The 18,324-nt window shown below is 41.9% G+C and overlaps 2 protein-coding genes across 4 annotated transcripts; one reads left to right on the top strand and one right to left on the bottom strand.

The window, feature by feature from the left end:
• Positions 1-2,003: 2,003 nt before the first annotated feature.
• Positions 2,004-4,917, bottom strand: tm4sf4 (transmembrane 4 L six family member 4). The gene is made up of 5 exons (XM_042058107.1): positions 4,619-4,917; positions 3,906-3,995; positions 3,480-3,616; positions 2,936-3,119; positions 2,004-2,629 (listed from the first exon to the last, which is right to left on the bottom strand). Exons 1-5 carry the CDS (start codon positions 4,790-4,792, stop codon positions 2,612-2,614), a joined length of 603 nt encoding a protein of 200 aa, XP_041914041.1. The 5' UTR covers positions 4,793-4,917; the 3' UTR covers positions 2,004-2,611.
• Positions 4,918-6,180: 1,263 nt separating this feature from the next.
• On the top strand, positions 6,181-16,550 carry LOC121678444 (glutathione hydrolase-like YwrD proenzyme). 3 transcript variants are annotated; one of them, XM_042058001.1, is made up of 11 exons: positions 6,181-6,565; positions 6,814-6,967; positions 7,240-7,393; positions 8,833-9,039; positions 10,852-11,004; positions 11,325-11,412; positions 11,605-11,776; positions 12,725-12,881; positions 13,650-13,781; positions 14,492-14,576; positions 15,698-16,550. In XM_042058001.1, exons 1-11 carry the CDS (start codon positions 6,466-6,468, stop codon positions 15,937-15,939), a joined length of 1,644 nt encoding a protein of 547 aa, XP_041913935.1. In that variant the 5' UTR covers positions 6,181-6,465; the 3' UTR covers positions 15,940-16,550. The 3 variants fall into 3 exon arrangements, with proteins under 3 accessions (XP_041913935.1, XP_041913934.1, XP_041913936.1); XM_042058000.1 differs by having other exon boundaries at positions 13,650-13,820; positions 15,698-16,549; XM_042058002.1 differs by lacking the exon at positions 14,492-14,576 and having other exon boundaries at positions 13,650-13,820; positions 15,698-15,845.
• The last annotated feature ends 1,774 nt before the right edge of the window (positions 16,551-18,324 follow it).

Here is an 18,324-nt window from a genome sequence, read left to right as displayed (position 1 = left end):
TTGCATCTTCCGTCAAGGGTTTTCGCTGCTTCTTCACTGGCTCTGCCATTATACACACGTTTGCAACAATCGCTCGTTAGCCTGCCTCTGTGCTGTATGCAGGATGTAAACTGATCCTGCTTCGGTCGGCGGGTAGGATAGGCTACACCGAACTTGCAAGTGGGATATTCTTCTTACAGGCAGTAGGGGCGGGCGAGAGAGTCTTCATTCGCCCTGTAATGAGTCATTTAACCATATACCAACTTACGAAGATGATTAACACGAAAACGTTGCCTGGTGTCCCTTTAAAGGAAAATGCCACAATTGTTGGGAAATTTGCTTATTGGCATCTACCCATAGACTGTAAAAAATGCATCTACCCCATAGTTAGATAAGAGGATACATCCCCTTCTCTTCTCGGTATGTGCAATAACTCAGTCTGACATCCCTCACTGTTAGCGTAGCTTAGCATAATTAACTGGAAGTGGGTTACACCAGTTAGCCTATAGCTCCCAAAAGGGACAAAATAACCAAATGTTCTTATTTAGCCTACATGTTGTTAGCCTACTAGATATTGACATGGATTATTAAGAAGAAATTAATTTGAAAGTAAAAAGTATAACAATTATTAGAATCTATAATAATCACCATATTCTTTAGGTCGTGAAAAGAAGGTTTGCTACATGGAGACCAACAAATAGACATTTACAAATACTAACTATAAGGTTAAGTAAATGTAATATACTGAATGTACACTGTACAAATACATGTATTTGCCACATGTAGAAATATCAATGTAAAATGAGAGACGGCTATTTTCTAAGCAGATACACACTGAAATATATTCTCATGTTGGTGAAGCACTGGTGGGAAAAGATTCTTTGCTGGTGGGCACGGTGATTGCACACAGCAGTAGCCTACTGTTTCCCAGGTAACATGTGCAACTTGTTTCTGGAGCAGGGTCACATTAGCTTCGTGTAGCCAGACATGGCCTTAACTCTTCCAAGCTAGAGTCACATGAGGACAAATGCAGTTTCATCTCTCATTAGCCTCCCTTGGGGACCGCACCCTGCTATAACACGACAGTGAGTGATCTGAATGGAGATACACAATAATAGATCACATATTTACATGGGCGGATTATTAACTTTCGGGCCCCTGGGCCCAGATGTATTAGGCTAAGGGCCCCCCGCTAATTGTCGTATATGTGGGAGGGGGGGTTTGGGGGTCCTCCCCCAGAAAATTTTTAATTTGTTTGATTTCCTGTATTCTGGTGCATTTTGGGGATGGCCAATACTAAATTCAATCAGATTCATAGCCTACAGTACATCCTGATTTGTTGATATTGAGGCAATGATTCCAGGCAAAGGCTTGGGCTTCAGGGCCCCCTGACCCCTTGGGCCCCTGGGCCTGGGCCCGGTAGGCCCGTCCAGTAATCCATCCATGCATATTTACCCCCAATATTTATGAACAGGTACAAACAAGAACAGTCGGGCATCTGCACACTCTGCCTTGTTAGATCATATTAATCAAAGTGAAACCAAATTGCAGCATCTGCTGTCTGAGCCAGATTTGCATCCGAGAGGGCCGAGATATGGTCACCCTCTGTCCGTCTTTATAAACATTTGATTGATGTACTGTTAAAGACACACACAGATGTATGGACAGACCCCGGCCCATTACAATACTCTCAATAAGAACAACAGAAATTGTGAATCTTTGTGAAAATGTTTGTTAGCTGGTGTGTTGGCTTACTTGCTCTCTTCTTTAAAAAAAATGAAACTCTCTCAAAACAGTAAAAACACAAGGCATCACAAAGCAGGTTGATCCACACCCATCAAGCAATGAGATGCTCACTTGATACCTGAGCACAGATGCTCTTGTCCTGCCATGGCTATGTAAATAGCTCTAAGCTGATTATGGCTGGTCAGTTGGCCATGGACATCATGTGCCATAAGGCAGAACAGAACTAGACCATAAATGGCCCCTATAAAACTCCATGACAAAAGCACCACAGAAACAGCTTGGGGAAACAGTGTTTACTCAAAGTAGAGGAAGCAAACAATGTCTGTCTATTAATGAGAACAGCACGGCTGTAAAGTTGCATAAGCCCTCAAAGCAAATGAGGAGGAGCAAGATACGAGAACACATCTCACTCTGGTGAGAGGAACAGGTAAGGCTGGTAAATACAAGTTGCCACCACATTATCAAAAGGTTGTGAAATATTTTACAAGTTCTTGAGGAAAACAAAGTCAGTGACTTAAATGATTGGAATTCGTTTTACAAAAATGTTACTGAAAATGATATGCGTCATAGCTCTACAATGTACAGTGTAATGTTGAATGTTTATGTTTCCTTTGAAATTGATGATAGGTGAGAAGTTTGTGATTTAGAAGAGGAAGTAAAACCTCTAATAGCTCTTGAAGCCCAAACTGTTTAAATGTGCAAAAATAAATATTTACGAGTGAAAGAGCAGGGTTTTGGCCCCTTTTGCCATCATACGATTTTCCATCAGGCAAAATATAGGAATCAGTTACAAAAAAGTCAGTTTTAAAAAAGCACAGTTAAACATTATAAATACATGAGTAAAACACAACTCTAGGACTGATGCTACTTCTCAGTTGTTGATCCTTCAGGCACCTTCACTACTCTGGAAAACAAAAACACACAACAAAAAAACAGTTCAGATAAACATATACATTATTATAATATTGAAAAAGTTCGACAAAATACAAAACTGACAAATATTAGTATCTATTATTAAATAATAATTGAAGTAGCACAGATACAATATAAGAAAATGTTAAATATTTAAATATAACTTATTTCCTTTACATTTGTGTCTGCCATTAAGTGCTTAGTTCCTGTGTGCCCCACGTATGCAAGAGTCTCTCTCCTCTCTCTCTATAGAGAGAGAGAGAGATATATATATCTCTGTGTGTGTGTGTGCTCTCACCCCACAACATCCACAGCAGTCCCCACAGATGGTGCCAATGATGCCGTTGATGGCCTGGAAGCCGCAGAGGGCGACCTGCACCAGACCCATGGCCAGCAGCATGGAGAAGAGGGTCAGATGCCAGGGTACAATGTCATCCGGCTTCTGACACTGAATCCAGAGGTCGTGGTTCGACAGGTAGTTTCTACAAAAGCCCACAGGCCACAGAGGGATAAGACTCTTGGAGCAAAGCAGCACACATATGCCTGTAGGTCTATAGGTTACTGCAACATGGATATTACTCTTGTACTTTTATTTTCCAGGTAGGACATACTGATGTTTGAATTCTGCATAAATACTGTATGCTTCAATCTTATACTGAAAATACAATCAAATCAGAGGTAATAAAACTGCTCAGCATTAGAATAACAACAAGAGTCAAGGATGTGTCTTATTTGAGTCAAACGTGGGCCTATACATCTTCATAATTAATTGACCTAAATCCAGTGTGCGATGTAGTAACAGTGTTTTTATTCTATAGTGGTAAAAGTGATGTGCCCCTTACCCCTCATTAAATGGGTATGCCCAGGTGCCATTTTCAATTTGGCATATGGGTCCCCTGTTGATGGCGACTGCAGAGATGATGACGGAATAACCAGCTCCTACTACACCAATAGCAGCAAATATGATCGAGGTGAACATCTGAAAGAGAGCAAGGATGAAAAACAATTGAAGAGATTGGAGATATTTGATCTGATTTTCATGTGATTTTCAATCAAACATTTAGCCATAATATGCCACTGACAATGGAACAAAAATATTTACTTTGAGAGAAATTATAGGAAATGATATAGTTATATAGAGAAAATTATGGGAAATTATATAGTTATATACCCATATTGCTTAGAGTTTCTATTAGTGTTTATGTGTAATATCTTTGTTTTTGCTGGTTGTGGATGTTTATTTGAGAGAGCAACTGGTAGTCTCTTACCGCAAACCTCTTGCCACAACTTTCATTTCCACAGCAGCCACAGCAGTCATTGTTCTTCAGACCCAAGAAGACTAGAGCTGGAAAAATCATCTGGATATTGGGGACATTAAGAGTTACACACAACATAGCACATTGAAAGCTGTTCAGTTAAGGTGATTTAGATGAACTGCACATATGTGTGAATATGCTGGTGTGTTTTCTTTTCATGGGAAACATTTCAGGACTGTTTTTTATATATATTTTTTAATCATTTTACACATTTTAACTTCAGACCTTCACATTTAGAACTGTTTAAAATGTTCCAAGTAATAGTGTACATTCGGGAAATTACATTTACTTAACCTTATAGTTATTTGTAAATGTCTAATTGTTTGTCCCCATGTAGCAAACCTTCTTTTCAAAATGACCTAAAGAATGTGGTGATTGTATTATTATAGATTATTTCAAATTAATTTGTTCTTAATAATCCGACATTTCATGTACATTTACCTACATCTAAATAAAGATAATATGCAAATCATTTACAGACACACCTAGACATATAGGCTAAGACATTTTGCTTTAGTATACAGTAGTTGTCTTTTTTTTCTAACCCATATACATCTCCCTGTTCAATCAGTCAGATTAAGTCTAAGAGACTAAGTACATTTCCCTTGTATTATCAATTAATTCCATATAGTGATACAATATTTGTCCATCAATAATTCTCTCACCAAAACGCCAGAGCCGAAGATCCCTCCAAAGTACCACACCTCTTCTGTGATGTGGTCATTGTGGTCAGCGACAAGGCCTCCGGGGAAAAAGAGCAAGATGTTGCAGAGCAGACACAGGATGGCCAGGGGGATGAGAGTGATGCCCAGGCACTTAGCACAGCTACCAGTACACATGGTTCAACAGGAAAGGCTACCGCAGCCTTGAAAACAGTCTCCGACAAAATTACACTGTGTCCTCTCAAGCAAAGACGAATACTAGTTCCACAGAAATCCACAGCTCAAATTGACTGAGTATCAGTTGAGATGCAGACTATATATAGTCTCCACGGGAGATGATGTCACTGCCTTAAATTCAATTTACACCGGTTATTTCACTATGACAACCATGGCTCTGTTAATGTTCTACCATGGGGTTGGTCTGCTGCCGCTATCGGATCATTCCAGAGAGGGTTGGTGGATGTCGTGACAGTGTGGAGGAGTGCACAATTTAACACTCCTGTTTTGTTCAATTTCCATGAATGGTGCAATGATTGTATGTCTGTCTGATCAGGTGAAAATAGTAAAAACAGCAGATATTTCTATGAACACTTAATAATCTTAACAGTTGTACATATAATAAATGAGAATTGTGTGTCTCTGTCGGTGTGTGTGTGTGTGCTGTCATCTGTGGGCAGAGGGAGGGCAGAAGACTCCTCATTGCATCCTGCCAGCAGCACCTTGAAAGATAATATAATATTGCCACCCCCTAATAATAATGTGATATGATGGCCCCCTGTCAGTGTAGGGCCCTTGGAATGCTCAGTGGTGTTTTGAGCCCCCAATGTCGTCTTCCAGGCAGCGCTACCCCCGCCTAACCCTAGCGCCTTTTAGGCAGCGCTGCCTTGAAGACAACGTTGGGGGCTTAAAACACCAAGAAACCCTTGAAACCCTCCTTAAAACACCAAGAAACCCTCCTAATTTACCTCCTCCGCCTTATGTGAGTGTGGGGGTTTACACTAAGTGAGTGTGTGGGGTTACAATCCTGGCTACTGTGAAATTTCAGGCTACCACAATCAAACATGTAAAACACATAGAGTGACTTTAAATTCATAGATAGGCCCTACTGTTGGCTATATCAAAGTAGGCTAGTAGCCTACCCCCAGTTCCAGTAAATGCAAAATTATTGCATAATTTATTTCTTTCCTTTCAATTTGTGATCAATAGTAGCCTAGGATACTGTGGTCTAACCTTGCCCTTTATGACGGTTATTTAACTAACTATTTAGCAGACAATTTGTGTGCATTGCAATTCTTCTTAAGATTTTCATAAGTTTTGCCAGGTTTAGCCTCAGCTACAGTATGAATTAAAATGTGTTTAATGCAATAAATATAAACTGTAGAGATGCAACCTGGTCATTAAAATGATTACAAATGGGATTTTTTTTTCAGTTTTTTCTTTTTCTCCCCCCGCCCCTTTGGCGGCCCTCAGTTCAATGTTGGGTTCCTGAATTGGCCCTCACCAATCAAAACTTTGAGAACCCCTGCTGTAAATGAATGAAGGCCACTGGGTTGGAAAATCGATTCCATACGTGTTCGATTTATCATCCTGCCTTAAGCAATCGATAACAGAGAAAGGGAATTTCTTCAAAGTGTAAAGCTTTTACGGAATATGTTTGCCATGACGTTTTACCATTAACTTAGTGTGTGTACTACCATTGACTTTAATCGGCAATGCATTGTTAGCCTATGTCCGCGACCGCGCTAGAGTTTAAGTTGTGAAATACTTGGTGGATAGCCTACATCAGGACGTGCTCTTCGAGTGCTAATCCTGTAACCACACCAAGTGATGTGCACATTTTGTTAAGGAAGATGTTGCCCGAACTGCCTTTTACCTCCCGCCGGTCACCTGTGGTTTGTTTACATGGCTGTGTTGCTTCCAGTCAGTCGCTGGCGTCTGTCATCGGGATGGGTCAGTGTTCCCTTTCACACAATAGCATACAAGACCGCACACTTCCTCTCGTCCAAAGTTAACTACGTTACTCTCGTAAAATAGCCTATTCTATTCTAGTCTTGTAAAACGACATTGGCATGTCTCGACAAACAAGTTTATGCGAACTTCTCTGTTGAGGTGTATACAGTAGGCTATTTATAAGCACAATAATACAGTTATGTTTGATACATTTTGTGTTTAATAATATCAACGTTTTATCCCTGCAGACATCCTCAAAAAAGGTGGTAACGCTGCAGATGCTGCTGTTGCTGTAGCTGCAGCTTTGAATGTGATAGAACCCTGTAGCACTGGTTTAGGAGGGGACTGCTTTTGCCTGTACTTTGATGCACAAACTGGACATGTGCGTGGACTGAATGGAAGGTAAGAGGCATAAGAAGGCCCCTTGACAGTCACTGTATTGTTTGATATGAATGGGGAACAGGGAATCCATTCTCTCTTTCTGTAGGCTAGGCTATGACATGTGCATTTAATCTTATGCACACTTACATAAATCCACAATCAAATTGTCTGAACAAGTTGAAGCACAATTACCCACTATTGCATTTTAGCATCAACAAAATGTTATGTTCCCGTTCATGATCATCATGCACACAGCACAACTTCATATGGTGACATGACCTCTCTGTCTGCAGTGGCCGATCACCCAAGGCCCAGAGTCTGGAGCTGATGCAGAGCAGGGGCTTCAGGAAGGGCAGCCCACCTCCGGCCTTCCATGCACTAAACATCACCGTCCCTGGAGCTGCGGCATGCTGGTGTGACACCATCCAGCACTTTGGGAGCAAAAAGGTACCTCTGTCTCTATTTATTACATCTGTACATTACCTGCTTCTCTTTTTTTTGTTTATCACAAAACCCCTTTCTAAAAGGCATGGTGTTAGTAATTCTAAACAAAAAACAAGCATGGGACTTTTCTGAAACCACTGTAAGTGAAAACATTATTCAGGTATATTTATTATACTATTTTTGTTCAATTAGCAATAGGGTTTTTTACAGGGTGCGGGTGAAAGGGGACATGTAATTCATCATCATATAGATTCTTCAACCCAAAACTTTGTACCCTGACTGCAGTGCAACACCCACTGTTATGTCAGAGAATGTTGATTCCTAGATATACGTACTGATACTACCTATCTTTTCAGGTACAAAGTGTGACTAATATATTTCGACAACCCTTGGCTCTGTGTAAGCTGCAGTTGGCAAGATGTTTTTGATCATATTCACTGAAACCGACACTATGCTCCGACAGAACAACATAAATCAGCCAGTTTTAGAAGAAAAACCTGCACTTCTTCCTCAACCTAGAGCCTGTAATTTGTTTTGCAAAAATCCACAGCTCCTGGTTCTTCTGGTTCAATCAGAGCAGGGCTGTGTGAGATCTGACTGTCAATCACAGTCTGGTGCAGTCTGGTGCGCACTGACGAGCACAAACTCAATGAGAGGGTGCTCGGTGGTAGTGGGGGAGGGGCATGAGAGTTGTAAACATTCATAATTTTGGCTAAGTCCCCTAAATCTGTCAGACTTGCCAACTGCAGCTTTAATAGGCTGTGACAGGTTGTTGGACATCCTGAAGCTCTTATAGGGTGTATGTACACAATGCTGTGATTGGACCTGTGGATTGGACCTGTGGATGCACTTGGGGTGACAATGGTTTAATTTGACATAGGAAGGTCTCCTCCCGAGTGCATTCAGATCCATGGCCACGTTTGCGATAAAGAACGTGCTGTCTTCCTGGAGTGGTCACCAGTGGAATGCTTGTGTTTGAATGAAACACCCCTCCTAGCAAGGACAAATGAGAGTGCCTTGCTGTGTAATAACCCTTTATTTTTAGGTTTATTTACTCTTTGGTCTGACTCATTTCCCTGCATTGCTCCATCTCCAGAAATGGATATGACGGTGTGCCATTTTTGTTTGTTTCCCCTTCCTGCTTGGTAGCTGTGTAACCTTTGTTGTAACAGCTTCCTAGCACTTCTCCATGAAGCCCCTGTAGTTCATGATAGAAAGAGTAGACTAAACAGTAGTAGATATATTTTCATATGATCATTATGTGAAAAATGTATTAGCTGAAAGGTCTACACACAGCACTCAGTGGAATATGATGTCATGGTGTGCTCTTTTATGAAAAAATTCAAAGAATTCTATACAAAATTATTCATGTATCCGAGTACCTTTGGGTGGGTCACTCAGGAAGTGATATGAGTTTTTGGTCTGTGTGTTAAATCCGGTAGCTCTCTCTGGCTGATATCCTGGAGCCAGCATGTGATTTGGCCATGGGGGGATTCCCAGTTGCCGAGGTCACAGCATACCACTGGGCCAAGTGGACAAAGGCGATGAGGGACGCTGGCAGGGAACTGGGTGGGCACTTCCTCCCCAACAACCAGCCACCCAAACATGGCCAGGTGGTCACCAATCTAGGTCTGGCTCAGACCTTCCAGGTAACGTTGAGTTGGTTGTCATTACAAAACCAATAAGTTTGTGTAGTACCAGTTAACCGATTTTCTTTCTTTTTGGGCTGGGACAGGGGGAACAAGACCTGGGAAGAGGGGGGGGGGGGGGGTGAATGTGGTTGTAATGTTGTATGTTGTCTTATTTGTTGTCTTAGATGTATTTCTGTTTGTTGCTTGTATGAATTATAAAATACAATAAAAAACTTGATGTAGTACCCATAGTTAGATGGATACATTGAATGACCTCTTACTTGAGGTCATTTAAGTGTATTTTTTGTATATTTTAAGTCATTTTTTTGGCCTCAGTTAGGACAGTAAAAGAGTGACAGGAAGTGAATGGGAGAGAGATTTGGTGAGATTGGGAAATAACTGCGGGTCAGATTTAAACCCCGGTACATGGACCAGAATGTGGCTCGGACGCCGCAGCCTCAGGCGCCATAGCAACCCCAATATTATTCACTTTTGAATGCTATTAGTCCACATTTTTTTAGAATGTAGATAATCAGTGGGCAACCTGTCAAGGTCATCCTATCAGAGCATTAGGAAGGAACCTCTTCATGTTATTGCCCACCGATATTGTTAATGAAGTTAGCCCACGTATTGTATTATCACCTTTAAGGCTCCTGTTCGAAAGAGACAGGACTATCTGAGTATGATTATTATACTGCCTTGGTGTTTACAAATACACTTTGGACTGCTAAAAAAAGTAGCACATTCTCATTCTCCTCTCTTGCATCTTTAGAGTGACATGATGATATGTAGTTGCAGTGGCATTACGCCATAATTTAGGAATAATATTTGTATATGTTGATGGTAGGTTGTGACAAGTTGATGGCATGCTACTTCCTGCAAAGTACTAATATTTAAGCTGGTCCAGTCTATTATAAATAGATCCTGAGCTTTCAGGAGACATTTCTGGAATAAGCCACCCTCCCATATTATGTGACACATTTTGACAGTAGGTGCTTATGACTAATACCGTAGGTCATTGTGTCTAACAGGGAGGCTACACTGGACACATGAAGTGAACTAAAGTGTTCCGTTCGCATTGTGTCTGCTGCAACAATTAGCTTCCTCTGTAATCCAGTGTAACTGGCTACACCAGACGTGATAGCAGCACATACGTTTGTAAAAATTAGACCAGACTGCGAACAGAGAACTTCACGTTGCGGACCTAGTGTAGCCCGGCTGTAAGAAAAAAGCTAAACAAAACAACAAACGAAGACCTTTCAAGATGTCTGGCTGGTTTCTGGTGGTATACATATCCAATGTATCCAAGTCTCATTTTCAAAAAGCTATGCTTTATTTGTACAGCACTCTATCTTATGGAGCAGGCCTGGCCCAGAGTTAGGCGAATTCTGAGTTATCTCAAAGAATGGAAATCAATGCAAATTATTCATTTACCATGGGCTTCTAGAGAGGCTTTGCTTTCAACGTCAGTCACAAATGATGCATGGCAGTTGTAATAGCCAACCCTGCAGCCCTTGGAGATAATGTTACCGATCAATACAGACAGTGGCTCCAGTGTTGTCAGGGGAGGGTTTGCATAATACACAGAGACTCCTTTATGGTATCACAGCATGGATAATTTAAACAACATACATATGTACATTTATATAAGATGTAGAGTACGTGCAGAAATAAATGTTTGTATTCAGGCATGAGGACATAGAGGGAATTCTGCACAGGTGTGTTGGCATTGCTTTTGTCCATGTCTGTACAAAGAACAGTATGGCTTCTTTCCCACGCAAAGGTTTTGCTTTGACTGTACAGTATCTTTGCATTCTGACGAATGCGTAGGAGATTGCCTGCCGAGGGAAAGCTGGTTTCTATGAAGGCCGGATAGCAGAGGCCATAGTGGAGGTGGTCCGAGAGAACGGCGGTGTAATGAGCCTAGAGGACCTCAAGAACCACACCAGCACGCAGATCACGCCCATCTCCACTGAGTACAAGGTACACCTGCTGCCCAGAGGCTTCGCTTGGCTTCGCCTCATTTTTACACCCCACTCACATGCTTATAATCACATCAGATTAGCTTTGTATCAATCATGTCAAGTAGCATTGACTGCTCATGTGTTTGTTTACATGTATTGGACACATTTAGTGAATGAGTAGTCTTAGATTTAATTTCATATGTGTGAATATATTATCTGATTATATTGTAATGTATGTATTACTATATTTTATATAAAATGTATGTATTTATATTTGATAAAATGTTAATTGGCTTTTTTCTGTGTTTACATACTATTGCTTGCTCACCATTTTGTCAGACAGTGAGACTTTGGGAGGTTCCGCCAAATGGACAAGGGATGGCAGCTCTTATTGCCCTTAATATTTTGGAAAATTTTCCTCTAAAAGGTGCTACTTTGAAATATGCCATCACAATATGCCCATTTCTGATTGTGTGATATGAAGAAATAGAAACCTCTATAGAGGTCTATTATATTGTAGTTATGCCGAGAAACATATCATCTGAGAAACAAAGTTTTGGTATCCAATATAAGGTCTGAATTTGAGAAGAGAGTAAAATGATGGCCTGCTCACACACAGGAATGCATCACAACAGTGCAGACTACCTCCACCTTCTAGTGGAGGCCTTCAAGCTGAGCCTGGCAGACACCACCCACTTCAATGCAGACCCTGCCCAGGCAAACATACCTCTGGAGGGACTACTGGCCAAAGACTACAGTCAACAACGTGCCCGGCTCATTCAGATGGACAGGTGCTGTGGCCAACTGAGTGGCTCTCCAGGCATGAATTCAACAATAGAGGTTTTCATGATAAGCAAGTGGGTGGCACGTATTGTAAAAATGCAAAGCCATTAGAAAGCAAGCAGGGACACCCCTAATAAAGCTTTGTGATTAATAGAAGCCCATCATCACTTTATTGGAGGGTGTGTTCTTGTTTGATCAGTACTAAAACATCACAGATGCACCTTTAGGTCGGTGGTTGAGATTGGCCACCCCTTTTCATTTCAAAGAAGTGAGTGTAGTATAAAAGGTAAATGATTATTACCCTCCCATTAATGAGTAAGATATCTGAGAGGAGTGTACTCCGCACATGAGATCTCTAGAAAACACCTCCAGCACATGAGGTGCAGCTTAGCGTCAGTCTCACCTTGCAAATACTCTCCAGAGCCTAGTACCAGTCAGTGTCGGGCACAGTGTGCTTACTTTAGATATGACTGTTTACCCAACCCCTCCCCAGGCAGAGGAACCACCATCACACACACCCTCCACCCAACCCTCCTGAACCCTTACTGTCTGTGTGTGAAAGAGAGAGAGAGAGAGAGAGAGAGAGAGAGAGAGAGAGAGAGAGAGAGAGAGAGAGATGAGGGGGATTTTTATTGATCGGTCATAAACAGTAGACTTTAGACTCTGAGGTTTCCCTCACAAATAACCCAGCCTCATTCAAAATATTTCAGTGCGGTTTGAAGGCCTGCATTCTCGGGAAGGTTACAGTGATAAAATAAAATTCATATTGTGGCCCATATTTAATATTCTCTAATACATGACCACTGGAAATCATTCTGGCATATCCCTGGGAACTGAAATTATACCACTTTAGGGAAATATCTTGCCCCACAAGTGCCTGACAGAAAGCCTATTCAAAAACTTCAATGTGATCTCTGATCAACTCATTGAAAGCCCTCATGTGTGTACCTCCTCAGAGCCAGGACTGGTAAAGAGCCAGGGACCCCCAGAGGAAGTGAAACGGTGTATTTCTCTGTAGTGGACGCTGAAGGCAACGCCTGCTCCTTCGTCAACAGCAACTACATGGGCTTTGGGACGGGGCTGGTGCCCAAAAGCTGTGGGTTTTCTCTCCATGTAAGTCCCCACTCACCCAGTCTGGCTGAGGCTGTCAATGCCATTGTTTGAGACCTAGTGGTGGTTGAAAGCAGTTATTTTATGGACCCTTTCAAGAGAGTTCCATTATCAGCATCATAGTTGGCCCCACAAGACTTCCTTTTTAACATTCCATAATGTTATCTTAATGCAGAGGAAGTAGATTGGGGCCCAAATAGAACGTTCAAGCATTGTTTTTGTTTACCTTGTTGAAAGGGTCTATAGTTAGTATTTATAGTGTTTTGGGTTGGGAGAGAATACATTGAGGAATACATTTGATGTTGTTTTTTAACGGATCATGTGATCCTGTAACAGATGTTCACAGTCTTTGACAAGGATGTACCTTTATTGGTGTATTCATTGGGCTTCCCTTTCATAGTTAATGTTTAACAACTCTGGCTGGTCATTAAAATTTTTTAGCATTTGAATGACTTCCATAATTTTGGCATTTGAATGACTTTATTTTGTTTATTTTGTGTAACTGTTTTCACAAGGCACATAGCTGTAGTAAATCCATTAAATTAACCCCACAGAATACAGCCAAATCTTGAAATGGAAGTGATTGTTGTTACCATCTCTTAAAAAGGACGCCCAGCAAGCATGCAAAAGAGTATAAGACTGTGGTGTGGGGCCATTTCCTGTTTTCTCAACATGAAATATTGCCAGTTGTCCAGTCCACCAGTGACCTCCCCCCTCCCCCTCAATGACCACTCTCCACCCCTGCCTCTCCTCCTCCTTTTCCGTTTGTAGAACAGAGGCGCTCACTTCTCCCTGGATGCCAATCACGCCAACTGCATAGGCCCTGAGAAGAGGCCCTACCAGACCATTATCCCAGCCCTGCTGACGGAGGCCAGCTCCAACAGACTGCTCTGCTCGTTTGGGGTGATGGGAGCCTTCATGCAGCCCCAGGGGCATGTTCAGGTGCAGGAGCACAGCTCTGGCTTTCTTTCAGCGGGTGGTGCTGCAGAATGAGTCACGCTACTTTTTTGATAGGCAGCCTAGTTGATAGAGAATAAAACAAGTGTCCCCCCCCCCCCCCATACACTGTTAAAAGCATAGCAGTAATTAAATGAAATAAATGTTAATTATCTGTGAAAATTACAGAATGTGCAGAAAGACATGGTGTCACGTGTCACTGCACGTGTTCCAGTTCTGCAGAGAAAGGCAGATGTATATGAAGGTTCTTTACAATATCTCAAATACAGTAGTACTGGACATTGTCCTATAATTGCAAGCTGTATACCATGTGGTAGTACAGGTTTGCTAAGCATCTTTATCTAAATGTGGCACTAGATAGTGCCTAGCTGGTGAGAGTGTTTGTTTTTTCCATGACATGTTTCCATAACCTGACCCTCGCCAGATGAATTTCGTTCCGCTTAGCTCCGCCTAGCTTCACTCACATCCATCTGGGACCTCTTCCATTGAGAGTGATTTCTGCAACCGACTTTATGGTTCAGCCAGGCTAAAACATAGACCTCTGTTTTAGCTCTACATAAGCATACTAAATATGCTACATTGGCCTCTGGTTCGTATATCAGCAAAGCAGCTAGGACTCGGTAAACCCTTAAACAAACTCTTGGATATGTCTGCAGGTGTTGCTCAACATGCTGGAGTTTGGGATGAACCCCCAGCAGGCCTTGGACGCCCCACGTGTGTGTGTCCAGTATGACGAAGCCTGTAAGTCCTGCTTTGGCCCTGACCCAGAAGAATCAACCCTACCGGACCAACGGTCATCTGGGGCGGGTGGTGGAGTTTGATCAGCATTGTTTCAGTGCACATGCCCGGTCCTGTGACAGACGCTGGGCAGATAGGCTACTCCAAATCCCTTACTCACATGCCAGATTCCCTTGAGTGTAGCGCAGTCCCCTGCCAGAGTAGCATTAACCCTTTGGTGCTTCTCAAACTCACGTGATTAATGTCTGAGATAGCTAGTTACTGTAAAAAATATAAGGAAGAGTCACACCATGTGAAAAACGGTCATGACGTGCATCTGTTGTATACTAAGGTAGATGTTATCAGTGATATGTTTTTTTACCCGAGACCAGGAAGTCCTCCTGAAGCATAGTGCTGGTTAAAGGGACTTGCAACACTGTGTTCTCAGTAATACGGATTTGGAGATTTGATTAGAGGCCTCATACAGCCGTGTTTACACTTATGCTCCAGCTTATTTACTGTTTCTGAGGTCTCTGTGCACATACTAATCCAGATGCATCTATGTTTACAGCATGATCTGTGGGGTATACACTGACACGTCAAGCATAGCAGATGGACTACCTGTAGTATTTTTGTTAGACCTTTTTTTCATTCTTATGAAGTGTGGCATGTTTCCAGCAGGGACTGTATTTTACTGAGTTGGCCTTCAGTCTCTAATAATGTGACATTATTTGTAATATGTTGACATGATTTGACATAGGTAGTCCAGTCACTGGATTTTACCCTTAGCATGTTAATATTTCTGTCACCCAGTAGAAACTGTTAGTTGAGCTGTTAGTTCATATTGTGTGCACATGAGCAGAAGACAGTCTGGTGTGGGTGTTGTATGAAACTGATATAGAAGTGATCTGCTTACTTGTAGTTAACAGTCTGTGTGTCCTATATTCTCTAATCAGCCCTAGTTAATATTTTATATATAATATACTGTGTAATGTATCTGTATATATGTAATATATTCTGTAGAATGAATATCTTTTGTATATATCCAATATATTCTACAGAATGCATGCTCGGTAATTCCCAGTATCCCATGTCTATATATGTGTGTGTGCTTGTGCGTGTGTGCGTGTGTGTGTGTCTTTTAGCCCAGCACTGGCAGCTGAGCATGGAGGCTGGTGTGGAGGAGAGCGTGGCCGAGGAGCTAAAGAGGCGGGGCCATGCGCTGCGCTGGCCAGTGGCGGGCCACGACCGGGCGCAGTTCGGCAGGGGTCAGGTCATCAGCGTCGGAGCCTGGTGGGACCCTGCCGCCCAGCCCTCTGACCCTGCTCCCAGGGTGCTCTGGGCAGGCTCGGATCCCAGGGCTGACGGGTGCGCCGTGGGCTACTAGATTTGCGTTCACATGGAGAGGCTTAACCCTGGAGGGTTTATACTCCAGAGAGGTCATGTACTCCAACACTATGCTGTACAGTGCTGTGCATCCATGCTCCTCACCCAACTGTGTGCATTTTCAACCTTTATAATGAATGAATGGGCTGTGTAGTTACTCTGCAGTGTTATGCATTAAATTACAGACACTTTTGTAAAAGAATCATAACATTTTAAATAAAAGCTCTAAATAAACTGATAAAGAAATTAAGTTTAAGTAGAAAAAAAGGCAGATCATTTGTATTCTGTGTGGTGATCACACAGTTTTATGTAAAACTTTTCAAAGTTATTTTTAAATACATTGTATAATGATCCATATGTCAAATGTACTTTTACAATGAAATATAGATCATGATTTCATACAACAAATGTTGATTCTGTGTATCTCTGAATGACACGATTTCTCAAGAACCCATGCATAATCTTCCCTGCTATTTTTGAGATGACATTTAAAAAGAAAGACTCTCTGAAGACAAATAAACCAATTCATGCCCATCTATACAGTACTTGTCAGATTACATGAATGGGGATTTTTATTTAAACTCTGATGAAAGGACATATTGTTATGGATGACCAACTTTTTCCCTATTAAATTTTCTTTTGTTAGTCCCCAGTGACTTGAATGACGTTCATAGTCTTAGGATGTGGTCTGCTAGAAAATCCTGAAGTAGTATTGTTGAGCCACATCCCCTTGAAATATACCTATGTAAATCACTATTATTTTGAATGGCTCATGCTAAATATTAGTCTACACTTTGGAATTCCACTATGAGTTCCCAAATTGAGAGAAAGTCAGAGGGATGGGGGCTGGAACGCCGGAACCTTCCGTCCCCGTCCCCTATGACTCATTCCTATTCTCCAGTTTTCCTTTTCATTCTTCTCTTTTTTTTCCCCCCCCCTGACCGACGCAGACAAAGCCAAGCCCAGGCTTGGACTGAACCGCTGGAAAACCATATCATTTCCAAACACTTTATCAGCTTCACACAGGTCCCCTGTTGACTAATGGCGCTCCCTGGGAGTTTCGTTTCTGTCAGTCTTGGCCCCTGGTGTGGTGATGCTGGTGCTCTAACAGGGGGCAGTGACCTGCAACAGACACACACTACAGGCTAGAAGCATAGCCTCCCTAAACACTTTATCTTCTGTTATTTATAGACAGCAAGGGGTAACGCCCAACTCTCAACTTTGAGCCACACACATGGAGAAGCATTCATGCGAGTGGAACTTTCAGATCCCCTTAATATTTCCACTCAACCGTTCTGTTTTACCTAAAGCAAATATTTCATGAGGTCATTTTTATTGCATTTTTCATATTGGTATACAGACATTCAGCCTGCTCACTGTCAGTCACATTATATCTACATTTAAGTCCGATTCTGTCGCATATAAACAACACTCCCAATCAAGACTCCTGCACTTGCCTGCATTGTACTGTGAATTTTTTTATCGTATTATGGACTTTTTCCCCATGGGTCACAGGCATAGTCCTGTTGTTCAAATCCCCTCGGCCAAATACGTTTTGTCAGCAATTACAATGAAAGCCAGCTGTATTTTTCAAGGAAAGTGAATAAACATTTGGGGGGCTTACGTAATCCATTCAGCCGGGGCAGAGTTTTTTGCTCATTAGCCAGGCCTCTCTTAATTATGCCGGCTTACTGCGGAGGGTAATCCAGGCTCACAGCCACTTGAGCAAACCAGGCCCTCTGGACATTCCATTCCACTGAATACGAATCTGTTTGTCAATAAAACAGTGAACATGGAGCTTGTTCGACTACAACCTTTATTACCCCATGTTAGATTACAAAGTATCTGTTGGGACACACAGGTGCAGCAGAGGCTGGAGAAAACACCTCTGTTCGATGTGTGATGACTGACAGTCTGATGCCATCTTCTGTTGTGCCTGAGAAGTGTGTTCACTCCATGGCTTGATGTTCATCGGTTCATCATGGTCATAACACACTGAAGTTGCTTTGAAAATAAATGCCACTCAGATACTTTAAAAATATATATTTATGATTGATTGCATGCTCATGACATAGTATGCATGTATGCACCTGTTCTTTTGGAGGGGGTGTGTCTCTACTATTACTGTAGCTGATCCTTGTATGAATTAGGTTCACAAGGAATGCAATACCATACAATCCATAAGTGTCACATGAAAGATATTTCTGATAAATAATAAGAGTGAAGTATAATGTAAATCAGAGACCAGACATTGGCTGCAACTTGCACTGCTTGTTGTGAGAGTGCAGTGATGGGTGAGGGTGCTATACAGTATGTAAATGCTGTGTTTGTGAGAACCCCAAGGGCTTGTGGGAAAGCACATGCTCTGTGATCTGTCACCCTGCCC

This window comes from Alosa sapidissima, chromosome 12 (assembly GCF_018492685.1).
Source record: "Alosa sapidissima isolate fAloSap1 chromosome 12, fAloSap1.pri, whole genome shotgun sequence".
In the NCBI taxonomy this organism is placed as follows: domain Eukaryota; kingdom Metazoa; phylum Chordata; class Actinopteri; order Clupeiformes; family Clupeidae; genus Alosa; species Alosa sapidissima.
Note: the sequence above shows the minus strand (reverse complement) of the source record. Positions and strands in the feature narration are given on the sequence as shown.

Bases quoted from the DNA above. Each gene is read 5' to 3' on its own strand.
- LOC121678444 (XM_042058000.1), top strand. From the start codon at position 6,466: ATGTTGCCCGAACTGCCTTTTACCTCCCGCCGGTCACCTGTGGTTTGT. The intron at 9,040-10,851 runs GTAACGTTGAGT...ACGAATGCGTAG, and splicing joins GTCTGGCTCAGACCTTCCAG to GAGATTGCCTGCCGAGGGAA. The intron at 11,777-12,724 runs GTGCTGTGGCCA...GTACCTCCTCAG, and splicing joins CGGCTCATTCAGATGGACAG to AGCCAGGACTGGTAAAGAGC.
- tm4sf4 (XM_042058107.1), bottom strand. From the start codon at position 4,792: ATGTGTACTGGTAGCTGTGCTAAGTGCCTGGGCATCACTCTCATCCCC. The intron at 3,996-4,618 runs GTGAGAGAATTA...CCCAATATCCAG, and splicing joins TCTTCGGCTCTGGCGTTTTG to ATGATTTTTCCAGCTCTAGT. The intron at 3,120-3,479 runs GTAAGGGGCACA...GGGCTTTTGTAG, and splicing joins GCATACCCATTTAATGAGGG to AAACTACCTGTCGAACCACG.